Source organism: Asterias rubens, chromosome 5 (genome assembly GCF_902459465.1).
Source record: "Asterias rubens chromosome 5, eAstRub1.3, whole genome shotgun sequence".
NCBI lineage: Eukaryota > Metazoa > Echinodermata > Asteroidea > Forcipulatida > Asteriidae > Asterias > Asterias rubens.
In genome coordinates, this window is record NC_047066.1 from 9,122,019 (window position 1) to 9,142,199 (window position 20,181).

The window sequence follows — 20,181 nt, forward strand, 5'->3', positions numbered from 1 at the left end:
TTGTCGGTTGGCAGCGCACGTGCCGCAGTCAAACACATAAAAAAAGGTATACACTGTAAACACAAATATCTCCTGAAATAGTGACCAGTGTCCCGGGTCATTTCTAGGTCAATGTGACCCAAAATCTGTATCAAAACTATCCGAAACCCTGTCCGACAGATCCAAGCCAAACTTCTAAAACTATCTTTCGGGTCAGCATGACCCAGCAAAGAGACAAGCTCCCTGGGGACACGGAAACCGGGTCAATTCTGACCTGAGGGTTTTTAGAATACAGATGAGGTATTATTAAACAAGATGACAGATACCTGCTGCTGGCAAAAAATATACCTATAGGTACGGGTGGGCAAGGATGAGTTTCAAAATCAGAAAATGTCATAGTGACATTCCCCTTGTCACCCTTTGTTTACAAGTATGACTATTATTATTATTTGTTTATGCAAGTCGCCAGACACTCAAGGTCTGAAGGCCAGTTCAAGGTATGGGATACAATCAACCCTTTTCCCAGGGGCCATTGCCAACTACTCATCCAGCCCTTACAGTCCATGCGGATGTAGGCTTGGGTATCATCCATCAGAAGCCTGAGTGGCTGATAGAGCATAAAGCACTACCTCCCCAACTTTACGAAGTATGGCTTGTGTATTGCAATACAAGACGTAAACACACGACAAGTAAGGATCCCCCCAAACACAACCCGGACGAGTGAGGAGTGGGGTACCCCCTCGAGTACACCCCCTTCCCCTCGTTGTAAATCATTCCCCCACTTTACGCAGTTACTCCGGGATTCCTGCTGGATTGATGAGCATGGATGATTAAGGAACCACCGGATATGAATGATAGTTCCGGAGTTCCGGGGCCGTTTGTGAGTAATGTTCAGCCAAGAAGCCTAATGGATCCATTGCTGCCAATTTCCTGCTTGTTAACACCTTCCAGGTACTTGCTTAAAGTTCAGGGCCGAGGGCTCGGGCCGGTTTCTCGGCGTGATGTTCGTTCACGGGATGGTGGCTGTGGTTGCACGTGTTTTATTCAGCAGCATTGCTGAGTCGTATAGGCAATTCCTGGCAATGAAGTAGCTAATTCCCTAAGCCTAATGGCAGATAAGCCTATTACCCCTTGCATTAGCCACCACCGTTGATGAAACCATAGAGCAATGACCGTGGCCCAATTTCATAAAGTTGTTGAACAGAAGAAAAAACGCTTGCTTTTTTTGAAGCAAAAACCGAGCAGAGCACTAGAGTGGCAACTTTAATGTAATTTTGACAGGTAGCCTGTTTCAGTTAAGCATTAGATTTCTGTACTTAGCAAGATTTTGTGCTTACAGGCTTTAAAGAAATTGGGCCCAAATGAAACGTACACGCGTAAAAGGCTAAAAGGCTAACACGCGTAAAAGGCCGAGATTCGTGGGCAGCGCGTACACTTTCCTATTGTTTGTCATCAAAAATGGCAATCAATGACGTCATGTTCAAACCATCCTGGTTTAGTACTCTGTTTTTTCAACGCCAGTTGGGAGCAAAACACCATGTCTATTACAGAAGTTAACACCAGAGTGCATTTCCTTCATATATCAGATTCATATATTATCACTAATCTTCATATTATACTGAATCGGGATCGAGTGAAACTGTGAGACGCTGTGAGACGCTATTAGTTAGTTCGCGTTGTTGACAGCTTCATAAAGCCATTGTCACTATAGGCTGTCGGAATCGCCGTCAGTGAAACCATTTACAACGGGTTCTGTTACTGATTGGAATCTCCCCAAGGTTAGGCGGAATCAAGATGACTTAAAAGTTGAACTTGTTAGTGAGATTTATAATGACAAATTCATTGGGGAGAGGGACATTTTCTTACTGGCTGTAACACTTCATCACATGCTGTCGTCAGCTTTGTCAAGTTTCGTAAGCTATGAATTCAAAATGTCTCAAGTTTTAAAGTCTACTGTAAAACATGTGAAAGTGTACACGCCAACGGGAACGAAAATAATATTCCCAATTGGGAAGTGTGTACAAAACCAAACAGATATGTATAATTAAATAATTGCGTGTGCGCCACAAGGGCCGATTTCACAAAGCACTAAAAATGCATCTTAAATGTAGTGGACACTATTTACTCAAACTAATTGCTAGCATAAACCCTTACTTGGTAACGAGTAATGGGTAGCTGTGGTTAGTATAAAACATTCTGAGAAACGGAGAAGTATTTTTTTTACGAATTTCGAGACCTCATAATTAGAATCACACATCCGAAAGCACACACCTTCGTGTGACACGGGTGTACTTCTTTCATTATTATCTCACAACATCGACGACCAATTAATTAAGCTCAAATTTTCACAGGTTTGTTATTTTATGCATACGTTGATATACACCAAGTGAGAAGACTGGTCTTTGACCATTACCAAAAGTGTCCATAACTTAAAGATAACTTGTCAGTATTACAATAGTGATTTGCATTGTGACATCACATTTTATGTAGCAACTATATACGATTGACTTGCAGTTAATATCAATTTCATCTCTTTGTGAAATTAGCCATGCTCTTTGCAATCGGCATGTGTGTACACGCTGGACGTCTTGAAACGTTGCTACAGCAGTTAATTGCAAAATCAGTCCGGTGAATTATTTTGGTTCTACAGTCGTTTCCAATCAGAAAAACAATTTGTTTAAAAAAGGAAATTTAAAAGAGTCATCCTCAAGTTGATGCTAATTTTAATTGTGGCATTGCGAAGAAAATGGAATTTCCTTAGGTGTATGCAAAATGAACTTCTGGTTAGGTCGCACAAATCATATGGAGTGTGTTTGAACACAAACATTAAATGGGGTGACATCGGTGTCTGTTCAGTAAGTGATATATTGATGCATTTTGACATGTCATATTGAAAGCAATATCACAAGCACTCGTTTAGATCTCACAATGAAATATTAAGATTACAAATTGCAACCGACGGAGGAAAACATCTGTAGCCACCTACACTTGTTTCGATCTGTACACAAATAAACCTGTCGAAATATATCTTGAAGAAGATAAATTCTTCAAGGAACATTACAGAATTGGTAAGAACAAAAAACTCGCCCAAAAACACTTTACGGTCTAATGATAACGATAGTAGAAAACATAACATATTTCTGTCTGAAATGTCACATTTGATGAGAAATAAATAAAACTAATTTCCCGTTTGGAGTTCATCCGTCAGTGAGCGTTTTTTATTCATTTTTATTTTTAAATCAATGTCATGCAAATGTGTAATCGTTGTCTCACTATTTTCTTGTGACCCAGATGGCCGATCGATCTCAAACTTCTACAGGTTTGTCAGTTTATGCATATGGTGGATTACACTGCCATCAACTGTTTTGTTAGCAACAAAATCAAAAAAAAATTGAATGTTTCTTTAACTGGTTCAGATAAATCCAAGAGACAATCGGTTTTTTGTGTTTGGTTTGGATTTTGTTTGTATACTATTACCAAACTTCCTTTATGTCAAACGAAGATCACATGATCATTATATTGTCAACTATCTAATAAAGATGTTGTGTGTAGTTTATGCTTGTTTTTTGCAATATATTACCAACACTTTAATTTCTTTTAGGTGGGGTTAAAACGAAGCTCACACAAACATCAAGTTATCAAATTACCTATATAAATGTTTTAAACAGTGGTTTTAAATAATTTATACCTGTATACTATCAAAAAGCCACACGAATTGTCCCTGTGTGTTAACGGGCCGTAATAAAGCTCCAACTATCCAGCTATACAAAAATTATATCAAACTCACAAATGATTTTCCATAACTCATTAACGAAACCAGGGTCCTAATTAAATTAAGACCCGAAATAACATAATGGAAAAACGTTTGCTGACTTCAATTATTATACATCCATTTTAATTAACCCAATTTAATTTTGAGGAGTGATTACCATGAAGACATAAATACTTGACGTGAAGCGAAGCCACCATTGGCAAACCCGTGGCGTCGGTTGCCTAGACTTGATTCAAGTCCCGATCTCGTGCAATACTGACAGTATTATGCGATGGGACTGAAAATAAAAGGACTCTCTCATAGGATTGGGACTCGAGTCAAGTCTACCGGTTGCCGGGTACATATGATATATTTAATTACTCTTACTTGGGGGACGATTGTCTCCCGTTTAAACAATGTATGATGTCACTCTACCTGTGTCCGGAGACTACATGTCCCTATAACTGGAATATTGTTGTCGCATCTGTGCCCGTTGTCATAGAGCTGCTAAGCACAAAACAGTGCTTAGCATGACATTTTTGCCCTGATAAAAACAGGATTACGAAGCAAATGTCTACGTGATTTTCAAGATAAGCAAACAACAGTTGAATATACAAGTAACAAGCAATATGCAACATATGAAAATTTGGTTGGTAATCCTATTTTTATCAAAAAGGAAGAAATGTCATGCCAAGCCAATTTTCATGCTGAAATAGCTCTATGAAATTTGGCCCTGGGCTGGAGCTTGTGCCTGTCATTGTCTAGATTGACCGCCATCTTAATAGATGACAAACAATATGCAATGTGCACGGGTGTCCGCGTTGCGCACAACTCTCAGCAAATGATAGCCTTTCACTGGTGGTCAATGACGTCATGTGCAGTCCATCTATTGTTTGCTATGGGCAAATTTCATAAAGCCTGTAAGCATAACAAACTTGCTAAGCACAGAAAAATCTTGCTGAACAGATCCTTGTTACCAGCTGACACTCTATACAATTTACATTATCGCAACTGGTGCCCACTACTTTTTTTTACTAAGCACAGAAACTGACTAAGCAGTATTTTCTGCTTAAACATTTTAAGACATTGGACCCAGGGGCCAATTTCATAGAGCTGCACAGAATTTGCTTAAGCACGAAAAAAGCTTGCTTATTTCACACAATATACTGGCCAAAATTCCATGTCACGTACATACATTGCTTGTGACTGGTATTTAGCTGTTGTTAATACTTAGCACAATAATTGAGTGGAGTCTTGGCCGTTAATCTAATTTTACGAAGCAAGAGTTTGTTTAGCTTACACAAATGTTGTGCTTAAGCAGCTCAATGATGGGATCAACAGTACAACCTCTATCTCACTGTAGGCATAGCCATACTCTGTCCTTCCCACATACATTTTCAGGAAAATGAGTGCAACCAGTGTGTCCGACCTTGTGCCTCCATGCAGGGTGTTTGAGTGTCAAACCAGGCGTTCTGTATACTATTCTCACCTACAATTATGCACTTTGCTGCGGTGAAGAACACAGAGTCATTCCAACAGCCTTTTCGTGTGAGGGGGCACCTATAACTTTGCCTCCCTGGAACTCCTTTGCCTTGAGCATGTTTCCATCCGTCCTAGAATCAATACTGTTTCAAGAGGAATATCAATTCCTACCTTCAGCTCCCCTGCAGTTATTTTCGCATTAAATGTGTTTTTCTTGTAGCTCAATGCCAAGAGTGGCTTTAAACCTTGTTTTGGGCGAATGAGTGTTCTGTATTGTTCCAAGTAAAATTGATACAACCCGTTAGCTGTAGTTGAGGATTTATCTGCAGCAATTTTCATAATTGATACTTTGTGAATGGAATAACACATAAGGAATCTTTAAAATGAATCGCATAATTTTTTCAGACCATGACATGTTTCATTTTTCAATGCTCCACTTCACAAACATTTTAAGATCTTGATCTTCAGTTCAAGTACGGTGTGAAGCAAAGTGTGATGTCACAGTAGAAGTTACTAAAACGCCGACAAGTGACGACCCATCTCACGAAATATTTCCTAATAGAGATTTGTGAAATCGACCGCTGACCTAATAAAATGGACATGTTGTATGTGTGTGGAGTCAACTCCTCTACACAATTATAAATGATCAAGACAACACTATTGGTAATTACTCAAAATAGTTGTTAGCATAAAAACTTACTTGCCAACAATCAATAGAGAGCTGTTGATAGTATTAAACATTATGAGAAACGGCTCCCTCTGAAGTAACGTAGTTTTCGATAAAGAAGTAATTTTCCACTAAAATGTTTTAATTTGATTTCGAGACCTCAGAACTAGATGTTGAGGTCCCGAAATTAAGCACACAACTTCGTGTGACAAGGGTGCTTTTTCATATTATTATCTCGCAACTTCGAAGACCAACTGATGAGTTCACATTTTTCCGATTTGTTATTTTGTGCATATGTTGAGATACACCACGTTGACAATACCAAAGGTGTCCAGTGTCTTTAAACAAAGGAGGAATAACTTTCGTTAATGAAGACTGATTCTGAAAACCCAAGCAGCAAAAAGTACGAGCGCTCTAGTGCGTGTTTTGTAGAGAACCAAGCAATGTTTTGTTATGGATAGTCATTGTTTCTTCTTGCGCCATTCGGAATGCGATGCTATTTTACAGTGTATGCATCGCAGCAACACGAACATTTCCCTGGCTTAACTTAAATGTTACCCAACAGCAAAGCAAGATTCAATCAATATGTTACATGTGGGTTTTTTGTCAGGTTGTTCTCCTTGTGTTTGTTTGTTCAGGTTTTTTTTTCTTTTCCTAGAATTTGTTTGAAATCGACGGTTGATAATTTAATGAACAATCCTGATAATGTGGGTTGGATAAACAAGTGATCGGGGTCGACGCGTCAAATATCTTCGAATTTAAACCACAGTAAAAAGATGTTTATATTAAACCTAAAAAACGAAGAATAGATGGACACTTGCGTCGGGGATAATATACAGAATAATAATTCCCCACGACCCTTGCAGTTCAAGAGCGGTGCCTAACTAGACCACCGAGATTGTCCGGTAGCTAAAGGCAGTTCGAATCATATGCTTTTGGATTGGGTACGGCAACGAGTTAATATATGGAAATTTGCATCGGGGATAAAGAATGCTAATTTGGTTTTACCCCATAATAATACACAACAAAGATCTTACAGAGCACCTTATCACACCAGATGCATCGCGATGGTGTCCCAATGTGCTCATAATTGGAAAAATGTCTTTCGTTTTGGCAGCACAAGCTGTCAAACCTCGTTCAGAGGGGAAAAACCAAACATTCTAAAACGAATTTATTTCTGCGAATATGCAGCCCATGAAACTTGAAACCGTTAAGCAATGAACTTTTTTGTGAAGTTAATTAAATGTGAAAGCAAACAAAGGCTGAGATCCAGACGAAGAAAAACAAAATAAAGAATCACCTTCCGAGATTTGTGTATACAGAAAGCAAACTCCATTCGTCCCTTGTATCAATATGAAACAACTTCACTGTATTTGAAGAGAAAATAATCTGAGAGAGCAAATCTTTCGGAGACATGTCACGTTTAATTCGATCAGAAAACAACCGCCATCGCAAGACTAGTGCCATGGTAGAGGCGATTTCATCCGTTCTGAACTTTTTTTTTTTTTTTCTTTTTTTTCTTTCGTTTTCTTACAGGATTTCAGGCTCACTTGTATTGGTGAATCTCCCAAAAAATTAAAAACAACCTAAAAGTTTAAATTTAAAAACCATGGCCAACCCCCCCCCCCCACCCCACCCCTCCCACTAACATACACATTGAACATCAAGTGTTGATATACGACATTATACTACGCCAACAACCTCGTAACAACATGCCAGGTTTTTTTTTTTAACGAAATGGTATTATGTTCCATCAAAGGTTTCCCGAAGAGCACCAGGACTAATTGAACGCGGCTTTCTGTTTAAAAAAAACATACTTTAAAGGATATAACGTTCTTTGATGTACGGAACAAATAAAACAATTTTCATCCGTCGGCATGGTGTGCTTACGCATCGTGTCACATAACTTTTGAAAGCCGAGCAGTTTTTAACAGAACTCATGAAAGTACTGCGTACAGTGCTAACATACATCGATTCATAAGTTAGACAGTGCCTATAAAATTGCTAGGTTGTTATTTTGCTATCCACTTTCCACTACGTGGTATCCCCGGAGAAGCCACCTTTATACGTCAATGGGCAACGCGCATTGAAACCTCCCCCTTGCAGACGTCGTCGTCAATTTATTCAATCACCTACTATGTTTGTTCTTTCATTCAAAAGCTCGCTGGCGCCTAGCTCTGTGAAATTGTTTTCTTTTTATTCACTATGTTGTGTAGAAAGCAAAATGAGTCACATCACCGGTAATAAATCGTTTAGTTTACAAGGGCAATGTCTAAATTTTAATTTGATTGTGAAAGGTTGATGATGTGTTTTCAAAAGTATGCCGTGTTGATTATTCGTCCCTGAAGGGTTTAGATTGGTACGGGGACCGATGCCTTTGCACTCTGCGTATATACAATGTCATAAGAGATGAGAACCGTATTTTGGGGCTGTTAATGTAATTGATATCAATTAAACGATGTTGTCCTTCATAAGTGTTTAAATTCACCGCGGTCTTATAATTTTATCTGTCATCATAAAATAATTAGCAGCATACATGAACGTGTTGATGGAGACACAAAATCCGTCAATTCGTTTGCTGAAACTTCCTCTATTCCTTTATCCAATTTTCACTTTACAATAGTAAAACAAAACATAACTAAAACTCGTCATACACATCTGGTAAATAGTATCTCACTTGGTGTGTCCAAACGTTTGAACTCAATTGGTCGAAGTTAAAGAGAAAAATGATAAAAAAACATCATTGTTGCATAAACTGTGTGCTTTCAAATGCCCAAAAGAAGTCTTTTTAACGAGTGAGAAATTACCTCTTTCTCACTCAAATAACAAAGTGTTTACGCTCAAAATTACTTTGAGTAGTTACCAATAGTGTCCAATGCCTTTAAATATCAAAATGCACTTTGTCAACAAATACATGGAATTAAAAAAGAAAATTGTAGTTTGTTCCATTTTATATTTCATTAGCACCAGCAGTAACCGTAAAGTGCCTCCCCCGTCTAAATATAGACAATCGAAGGAAGACACGCGAGGTGAAATTAACAGCCTATTTGTACTACAAACTCTTGCCAACTTTTCAACGCGGCATCAATTTTTGGGGTTGAGACGTCCCCAGGTCTGGACACGCACCAGACGCTTAAGACCCTACACTATCATCACCTGCTCGAACCCGTGTAGTTCAGATTGGACGTTTCCATTGATTAGTCCATCCATATTGACGCCATATCTCTTGATGTAAAAGAGTGACAATGTCACTATCTTGTCGGGGTGGCGTTAGTTTCGCTCTGTTGAGAGTAAAAGTCAATTTGTGTCACTCTTTTTAAGTGAAATTGGAACGAACTTCACTTTAAATCGAGTTGAAATTAACCGTCTTTTACTCCAAAAGAAGTTGTCCGCCATAATGGCTCTTTGTAAAAAGCGGTTGGCGTACAAAACGAGTGTTTTGTTCACTCTTTTACATCTATTGTGGTTTCGTTTTAGCTACTAATGAAATCGTCTTCGTTTTCATGCACGCTTGATTTCGTTTGTCCCATTCATATTCAATTCAGTCATTCTATTCAATTTATAGGCAACCAAGACCATTCAATTGACCATTCTCAAGTTGAATTGTACTACCTATTTACATTTAACGAAATTGAATGGTTGACCACACAGTTTTTGCTGCTGGCCTTAAACGAGTCTTGTGGTCCAATTATATTGTAATAATAATTTCTTAGCAATGAATCTAAACTGGCGATATCGATTTACTTGTTTTGACCCGTTCAATATTGATTCAACGGAGCATTCCTTTTTAAACGAAAATGAATGGGCCACTAGTTTCATAGATTTGTGTTTAAGTTTGAAGGGCACAACCTATTTCTATTTAGTTTACCTTTGCTCTTCCCTGGACGGCCACACTCGGGATAATATATTTGAATAATAAATAATAACTATTTCGAGTAAGTGGAGAGACAGACAGGAAAGTAAACTGCTCACAAAAAGTAAGGAAACTTGTTTTAATCCAGTATATTTGTTATTATTTAATACTCTTTTTGTATATGGTATGTATCATTGCAAAGCTGAACTCTTCCTCTTCAAAATGATACCACAATCGCAATGATTACATGTTGCTGGACATGACCACGTTAATGAGAATGAGACAAAGTCACAAATCAAATGTGCCAAAATAAGCAATATTTTTGTGTTACTGTATGAATTGACACTGTAATTCAAACAAGCAAGACAACTTACTGATCTTAATCCACTTGATTGAGACAAAAAATTTGGTATAGAGCAAGACAACTTACTGATCGTAATACACTTTATTGATACAAAAAGTTCAGTAACGAGTGGATGATCCGAAGGCGTTGATGACAGCATGGCACTTTCTTCTCATGCTGCACACAAGTCTTGTGATGCGCTGATGATGAGGAATTGGCGTTCCATTCTTCATTAAAGGAACCTGGTTAGGTCAGCCACGGTGTTCCATGGGATCCAGGTCTGGACTGTTAGCAGGCCAATCCATCCGGTGCACCCCAACATTTTTCAGGTAGTCAGTCACCAGTCGGGCTCGAAGGGGGCGAGCGTTGTCATCTTGAAAGATGGAGTTTGGTCCAAAGTCTGCAAGTATGGGACTGCATCCGGCTGTAGAATATCGTCTTGCAAATACCCATCAAACAAGGTGTTTTTCATGAGATGAGGGCAAATTGTGTCCGATGAGCTCACTGGTGAAAATCACTGTGTAATGGTTCTGAAAAGCTTGATCGGTTTGATTAATGAGCATTACCTATTGACCATTCACAGACCATGGTAGATTTGGCACATTTGATTTGTGACTTTGCTTCATTGTTATTCATGTAGGCAAGTCCAGCAACATGTAATCATTGCAAATGTGGTATCATTTTAAAGAGGAACAGTTCAGCTTTGCATTGATATATACCATATACAAAGAGAGTATTAAATAATAACAATATACTGGATTGAAAAAAAGTTTCCTTACTTTTTGTGAGCAGTTTAATTAAATTATTCTTGGAATTAAACATTAATTTCTCAGATTACATCATACACCAAACATGCGATTCTTTGGTGATTTAAATACTTGGACATTTTTATTTTATACTCGTGTTGATTTCTAACCAACAATGGCACTTTATAAGAAATGGTTTGGCAGGGTGCTTATTAATGCCTTCTAACACGTAGGATTTGAGATAAAAACTACAGGGTTCCTTGCCAAAAGTTTCCTTTTATACGTTTAATTACCTAACACAATGTTGATAGCGCGTAAGTTACTGATACAGTATTAACGCCAATAAGATAATTCCGTGTTGAATTTTGATTCATTTTTTAATGGCAACCCTACTTGGTCCGATGAAAGTGAAATCGTTCGGGGCGATTTTAAAACCACTATTTACACATCAGCCTCTATGTATTAACATTGCAATGTTAATTTCATCTAATGGCAGATAGTCACCGCATCGCAAATACTGACAAATCCAACTGCACTCAAGAGGCGCCTGATGGATATCTTACCGACTGAGCTATCACCGTAACAGCCTTGTCCAAAGCCGAAGCCTGTTGCGGCTTCGTTTTTAGCTTAAATGTACGAGGTTGAAAAATCGAGCTTCGACCCGACGGTATAATGTATATCAAGTACTGCATGCGGTACCGTGCAGTTCCTCGTTCAACGCGTGATTCATGCTACGTGGTGAATTCAATGTGGAGTGCTTGAATGCGTAAAAAGTCTTGGGACAAGTCTACCACCATACACAGCTACTGTAGTGTGAACTTTGACCTCAGGGTGGCGTCATTTCCATAAGCCCCACGATTCGGGCTAGTAATTGCTTTAGTAACCAGATTCATCAAGCCAGTGAAAATATTGTGACAGTTACAACTCACGCTCATTGCAGAAACAACATCCACGCAATAAGTAAGCAATTGAAAGTGATATCAGACCACAGCCACATTTTAGAACCTAAACCGCAGAGGGCAAGAAAGGGCAATGACAATCAGTTCAAATTACCCAGCATCTCATCTACCATCTACGAACAATCTGAAACTATGGAATAATCTTCCACAATCCCTCATAAATTCCAAATCCCACCACATCTTCCAAAGTGGTACTATGCACAATCTTGGCCTAAACGACAACAACATAAAACCGAATTAGTAACGCTCTCCTGACCTCCTTGTTAAGTTCCCCAGCGGAAGCATCAGGAGGAAAATCTACCAAGTACCCAAGTACCAAGTATTTAAAGGCAACGTAGAGTAAAAATCTAAGGTCTCGAAATCAAATTCGTGGAAAATTACTTCTTTCTCTAAAACTTCGTCATTCAGAGGGAGCCGTTTCTCAACATGTTGTATACTATCAACCTCTACCCATTACTCTTTACCAAGTACGGTTTTATGCCAATTATTATTTTAAGTAATTACCAATAGTGTCCACTGCTTTTAATTAACAAATACCATTCTTTGACAACATGTCTGCATCACACGCGCTTTTAATGAACGATGTGTTTATTGAAAAGGAAAGAATCATCATTTACTTTTCAGAAAACAAATAGTCCTACACCTGAATTATAAGTGGACGTACAGTTTTGAATTGGTTTTGGATGGTAAGTGATCGATGCTACCATAGTAAACAGTTAACACGACTTCTAGTGCCATTATGTTTGTTAAGCTTTTACAAATTATGTGAAGGTGTCGTTTAACCACTTTCAATTACCTTTGGATATATCCGGTGAGTGTCAGTGAGATCAAGGCTTTTGAACCAAAACTGGTTATGATTGAAGGCTGCGAATGACCTTTGGCACGGGTCTTGGAATGCGGAAGCTGCACAATATAGGGCGCCACCAAGTGTTCCCTTGGGATGCTTTACGTCACAATTAACCATGGAAGTGATCAAATTCAACGCTTTCTACAAACTGTCGATTAAACAGAATACTTCATACAATTGGTTGTTTTGCTTCAACATGTGTTCACGTCACGATCAAACTTGAGCGACAGCCGTACGGTCATTAAAGGACACGGCTTTACATTAGGAAAGTTACTTTTGGAACGTTTAGTTTGTGTGGAGCTGAAGTTCATCTTTGCGAAAAAAAGGTTACTTTGGTCGTTTTTCTCTGGGGTGTGTGTAAAACAATTACTTGCGAATATACGAGCTGTTTACACAGTACAAAACTCAATTGGGTTTGCATAATTTGAAAATAACACCTGAGAGTCTAACTCTATCAAAAGGCATACTGTTTTCGGCATGCAGTCGACGTTATTGATTGATGAATAATTCCTGTTTTTCTTTTCCACCTTTTTTCAGCTACGCCGTGTTGGTATTTCGGGTGGTATGTTATCCAACCCACCAAGCACTATTAGTGGAGTCACGACAGTGGGTAACGCCAATGTGCGTCGGAAACGTCGCTTCTCGGCCTACAAACGTGACGTCAAAGCCGTAAAATCCGTAGGCGTCATCATACTGGTGTTCGCGTTCTGTTGGTTACCACTCTCAATCATTAACTCCAGGACTGCACTGTGTCCCGATTGCACTCCGCCCTCTGCGACTGTATTTAATGTGGTAATCGTATTGTCGCATGTGAATTCGGCTGTGAATCCCTTTATTTATGCATATGGGAAGGACTTCAGGGTGGCGTATAAGAGGACAATATGTAAACTGTTCCCATGCTGCTCTTACTGCATGGATGGTGGGATGCCGGGTACCACTGTGGCTGCTATGGGAATGTCCATGCACTATGGCGACGGTGCGGTGGAGAGTGTTACTGAACCAGAACGGGTCCAAGCCCTAAAACCCTAAACCCTAAAGTTTCTATCACCAACATGTATTTATTGCTAATTCTACTATTGACAAAGAATAACTTATGATCACTAATTAGTTGTAACGAGTATTACCACACACTCTATAATAGTGTTGACCTATTGACCTATCACAACAGTGACCTTACCAGCCTCACCATCTGGGAGTTAAAATTAACTCCTCGGGATACCAAAATTATCCAAATTTACACCTTAAGGTGTTAAAACAACACACATTCTAAATTTATGTTATTTTAACACACGTGTGTATTGTGGTATATCTATGTGGCAACACCCATGATGTCAAAACGCCTCAGGTTACGCAGTGTGCGTGTATCCCTTCTGTTGCCTAAAATGCACATCGCACTGTATCTACCTCACTGGTTTAACACACACTGACATTAACTCCTAAAATGGCGCAACCAAGATTAATGTGATGGTGACGTCATGTGTGCACAACACGTCATCGACCGCCATATTTGATGATAAACATTGGAAAACTGCATGCGTGTACGCGCTGCCCACAACCCTCAGCCAATGATAGCCTTTCCTGCGTACACGTTTCATCAAAGATTGTGGTCAATGACGTCATACACAATCCATCTAACAGTAAACACCTGTTTCAAAGTTTCTGCAGAGTTTAGCAAATCTTTGTAAACGGCTGAACACTTTTGCCGATACCGTTTTGGATATTTTAAACCAATTTGCAGCTGTCGTGTTAAAAAAAAGTGGGGGAAAAGGAAAGAAAAATTGCAGTGTTATTGTACCACTTGTTTTATGTTTTATAAATCAGTTTTTCAGTTAGAAATGTGCCACCAGTGACGCGTCACTATGTAACAAGTCGTAATGAGTCAAGTTTTAAAATCAACACCTAAAGCCGGTTGCCTATTCCATCAAGTATAACAAAGCGTAAAGTGTTGTTTATATCTGGTGAAACCCACTGTTTGTTTCAGTCCTATAATGGCCGTAGATATTACTATTATTATATTAACATACCTGTGAAAATTTCATTTCTAAGGGTGCTATAGCGTTTTTGAGATATTGCAAACAACACAGAGATGTTTTATCCATGGCGGAAGAATATTCTGTAGTTGGAATTCACAACAACTGTGTGAATGCTTCTTAGATGCAAATTATTTGGGATAAAAGTATAAGTATTTTTCCTAATCGAGGCGGTTCAAAGTGAAAATTTGTTTTACGAAATGCATTTCCAAAGCTGATATGACATTAATTTATAGAGTCTTAACAAAATGTATACGGACCCGATAAGCCAAGAGAAATTGATATTACTTGGAATGTGCAAATTTTTATAAGTACTAATTTAAAGGTATCAAAGTGTATAACTAGTTTATCATCATTCATTACTGGGCAAAGTGGGAATTGCACAAAATAAAACTTGGTCATTGATATCTACCACTTCTAGCAGATGAAGAACATGAAATTGAGATGGGCGGGGAACTAAGCAAGAATGCGTGGCAGCAGAATAATGACCAAGGACATACAGGAGAAAAAGAGTAAACAAGGACAAAGACGGAGAGATGAAGTCGTCGCTTAACACGGCAACATCCCATGCAGTGGATTTTGAATGAGAGAAGGTGTGCATGAGTCGACAGCAATAGTTGACTGCATGAGTCGACTGCATGAGTCGACAGCAGTTGACTGCATGAGTCGACAGCAGTTGACTGCATGAGTCGACTGCATGAGTCGACAGCAGCAGTTGACTACAAGAGTCGACTGCATGAGTCGACAGCAGCAGTTGACTGCATGAGTCGACTGCATGAGTCGACAGCAGCATTGGCTGCAACAGTTGTATAACTTTTGATAGCTCGTGGGTAGGGTCGGGTAGAGTGTGCGTTATGAATGTGTTTCTTAGCGAAGTAAAATTATCCAAAGGAAAGTGATGTATGTATGATTTAATGGCGTGGCGTGTCGTGGCCAAGCGGGCAAGCACTCCGGACTTAATATCTGGTGTTAACTGATCAGCAGAGTGTGGGCTTTATACCTCTGGTCTTGACACTTGAATCCATAAGCAAGACAACTTATTCGCGTTTTTCGTCCTTCGGATGGGACATAAAGCAGCTGTCGGTCTCTTTTGTTGTGTAATGTACCCTTACGTAAGAGAACCCAGTTACACTTATCGCTAAAGATAACATGGGGTATGGCAGTGGCTGCTAAGTACGTGCAACACACTTAAATCATGTTTGTTTCGTCCTTCGGATTGGACATCAAACGGTCGGTCCCCATGTGTTGTGTAATGTACGTAAAGTAATTCCCTTGTGGTTTATATTGATAACGTAATTCAGTTACACTTATTGCTAATAGACGGGTCTGCTAAGAGATGGGGTTTGCTCCGGTTTTTCTGGCAGCGGCTGCTAAGTGTGTGTGCGGAACACATTTTTGTAAAGGTGCTACGGTGAGTCTTGTAAATCTGGCTAGAAATAATTCGTTTTGCTCCAGGGCCTTGAGTAAGGCACTTTCTATAAGATCCTTGTATTATTATAAATGTATCGACAGAATACAAACGAACCCACGAATGGATGCACGCTGGATGGTCATTTACACCAACGCGCAGTACCAATTCTGTACACGGGACCTACGGCTGAAATCTCGTCAAAAAGACATAGCATGTATATGGACTTAAACCCACACACTGCTGATCGGAAACACAAGAGCTTGAGTCCGATGCTCTTAACCACTCGGCCACAACACACCATGTCAAGACAGAGACTCGAACCCACACTCTGCTGATCAGAAACACCAGGGATGGATTTCACACAAAAAGTTAAGATTAGTCTTATCTCGAGTTAAGACGAGTTACTCATCCTAACTTAGGAAGAGCCTTAAGTTTGTAACATCTCCTAGGACTAGTCCTGATCCTTTGTGAAATCGACCCAAGAGCTTGAGTCAGGTGCTATTATCCCTCTCAACCACGACACGCGTCAACATCACAATGTTAACCCGTCCTGTAAAACTAGATTCAGAATCATAGCCTATGCCTATACAGAAAGTGGGGGGGGGGGGATCCAGGAGAAAATGTCAAATCTTCATTTCAATCGTTTTGGACGGTTTTCGATTTCAAATAATGAGGAAATCAGGATCGGGTTATACCTGGGGCACTTTTTGTAGGTCGTTTGGGTAAAAATGGATGGCCGTCATATTCACCCATTGCACGGTCAGCCAATTGGCGTGAGAGCCTCAAAGTGAGGACAACCGCGTGAATATAGAAGCCTTGTAACTCTATATTAGCACGGTAATGCAATAATACAAAATCAACCAAATGGATGAAATATTATTACAAATGAAGCATAAAGTCGATGCTCTACATGCACATGATAGATATGTGCTTAGCGTGACCAGTCCGGTATGCAATGTTTTGTATGTACATCAAAATTGTCACTGTCGTAGTGCTTTTAAATAATCCTTAACCAAATTATCAAGACAATTTTTGAGGATGGCAATTTTGATGAACAGATAAGAAAAAAATGAGTCCTGTATACATAGCATAGAAACAGAATTCCATCTTTAATATATTAAGCTTGGGACTGGTTTTTAGTAAGTTTCGTAAATTTGATCCAATGTATATCGCACAGATTTCAAATCAATCTTCATCGAACTGCCAAGTGTCACGTCACAATAAAAATCACTATGGCGGTACTGGTAACTCGTCTTATTATGAAATCGAGCCAAGAGGTCGGGTTCAATGAGTGGGGAGTTAGGATGTAGACTGGGCTCCTGTCTTTACAGGTACCTGCTATTCAGACTCAGTGGTTCCATTGGATACAATGATATTCATTGGATACGTGCAGTGACATAACAGCACACTTCTGTCAGGTCCGCAATAGTATTTGACTGCGTGCCTCTGTGTGAAATGAATGTAGGTCAAAGGTGAATATACACGCCGGTTTGGAGGCAGGTCTCTGGCGTTATTCACGAGCCTCGAAGTGTGACGTCAGATGTTCAGGCCAGTAAGGATGTGGTCGTTGAACTACAACCTCGACCCCGATATGAAACAAAGTCAACATTATAGAGAATTGGTTTTGCTAGCAAAAAAAGGTTGCTGGCAGTATAAGTATAAATTGACGAACCTGTAGAAGTTCGAGATCGATCGGCCATCTGAGTCACGAAAGGACAGTGAAAAACCGACTACAAATTTTGCATTGCATCGATGCCAAAACAAAAATGTGATTTCACGATTTTGTTTCTTACCAACTCTGTAACGTTCCTTTAAACTTAACTTGCAAATGTGACAGCAAACAAAGAGTAGGGCAGTGAAAATGCAAAAATCATACATTTCTCACACAATGTGCACCTACGCAGCTCTGTGTTGCAATCACTACGTGGGCATTCCAGTTCTGAAAATCCAATTCTTCAACACTGTAAATATCACTGGGTGGACGTGTTTTTGAAGTCCCTACATCATGTGGACTTCTTCTGTTCTCAGGTGCAAACTTCGTACGTAGCGTTAAAACACGTAGCGTTAAAACACGCACATTTATCTCTCTTTGTTACATTCACTATGTAGTAATCTAATAGTTCGTCATTCCATTATTACTGCAATGCCAATGTGCAATGACAATGACCGATAAAGGGCGCCGGTGTAAGCAAACTGTGTTTGCCTTAGTCAATATAACATAAGGTTGGTACACATTAATAAATCATTCGTGAGTATGCACGTAAAGGGCTGACTTAGTTATAAGGTTGTATGTATACGTGGTTAATGAAGTTTTTGGCACAGTATTGTAAACTGTATAATGAAAGTTGTCCTTTGTTAACGGTGCACTTTATTTATTCGGTTCAAGCAGAATTTGTAATTGTTATAAATACACAACTGGTTGGTGATGTGTTGTAGTGTCCCCTTAATGTTGTGTGGTAATTAGTTTAACTATGTTCCAGGGCCGATTTCGCAAAGCAATCATTTCATCCCAAGACAATATGTCAGTATTACCATAGTGATTTGTATTGTGACGTAACACGTTACTGAGAAACTACGATTGATTTACAGTTAATATCAGTCTTTTTAAAACGCTTTGTGAAATCGGTCCCAGCTGAAAACATTGAAGATAAAGTAAAGCGAAAGACGCAAAGACACGTAGATCGTCTGCAATGTTGACCCCCAAATTATTCAAATAATGTTCCACCAGACAGATAGTGTTTTACACCATACATGCAGATTTAATAAATCAAAGTTTTAGAGTCAAGTGAATCACACGATATGTTCTCCGGTTTCCTTTTCTTTTCCTACTGATTATAGAAACTCACATGGCGCTGGGTGAATTGCCTCAGATTAATATGGACTCTAGTTGTATTAAATCATAGCATCGATGACATATTGACGCCAGTGTGTCCACATTAAAAGCACATCAGCCGAATCACGAAATGCTAGAATTAATCCTATTTCGAGTTAACTTCGAGACACTGAACACTATTGGCATTTCAAAGACCAGTCTTCTCACTTGATGAATCTCAACATGCGTAAAATAATAAACCTGTGAAAATTTGAGCTCAATTGGTCGTCGAAGTTAATAGATAACTATGAAAGAAAAAACATCCTTGTCACACGAAGTTGTGTGCTTTTAGATGCTTGATTTCGAGACCTCAAATTATAAATCCGATGTCTCTAAATCAAATTCGTGTAAAATTACTTCTTTCTCGAAAACTACATCACTTCAGAGGGAGCCGTTTATCACAATGTTTTATACTGTCAAAAGCTCAACAGTGCTCACCGTTACAGAGTAAGTTTTTATGCTTACAATTATTTAAAGTAATTACCAATAGTGTCCACTGTCTTAAAAACCGAGAGGCAGGGACCATCCTCATGAAAGCATGTTCATCAACTTTTGATGTTTGAATAATGTTAATCGACTTCAGTAAAACGATTCGAAACACAAATCAGTACGAAAAGATTATCGTCGTAACCAGCTGTCGAAATCATGCGCCTTTTAAAATAGACTGTTTTAATTTGTATCCTACACCAAGACTCTTTCTAGCTGTTTGTTTGATTGATTTTTGAGAAATAACCAAATAAATATTAACACTATAATAAAAAGAAGTAGGCTAACTACGTAAGTTCCTTTTCTAGGCACGTTTTATGTAGGCTTGAACAGGTTCGGGTGATTGGCGTGTAACTTGTCTCTAGGGGAACTTTTGATTGCCGAGCAACCCACAAATTTAGGACGCAGCCTATCGGGCAGTTAAATTTAATGTTGACCGTAAAAGAGCACTTTCACTGACAAATTTCCGTACATCATAACAATTACAGTGTTAATTTACTTTGACAATGTCTGTTTTTTCTTTAAAGACCTGCTTGAACGAAAATGTCAAGTCGTGAACTTTACTGAATTCCACTTAAAATGTTTTCGATGAATAAGGAAATCGAGTCATATGATTATAAATAGGTTTCAATTGTGTAAAAAAACAATCATTTTGTATGCCCTTGTCCAGAGCTTTTCTGCGAGATTTGCGAAAAGCCCCGTTACGTAATCACTCTCAAAACGTCATAAGTAGATAAAGCCGCTTTGTTGCAGCG

The 20,181-nt window shown here is 39.0% G+C and overlaps 1 protein-coding gene across 1 annotated transcript in view; it reads left to right on the forward strand.

The window, feature by feature from the left end:
- Positions 1-16,356, forward strand: part of LOC117290971 (probable G-protein coupled receptor No9) — a 31,605-nt gene extending 15,249 nt beyond the window's left edge. Inside the window, exon 3 of the mRNA XM_033772560.1 lies at positions 13,165-16,356. Within this exon, the coding sequence (XP_033628451.1) occupies positions 13,165-13,656 (492 nt within the window). The 3' untranslated portion in view covers positions 13,657-16,356. The remainder of the gene's footprint in view (positions 1-13,164) is intronic.
- The last annotated feature ends 3,825 nt before the right edge of the window (positions 16,357-20,181 follow it).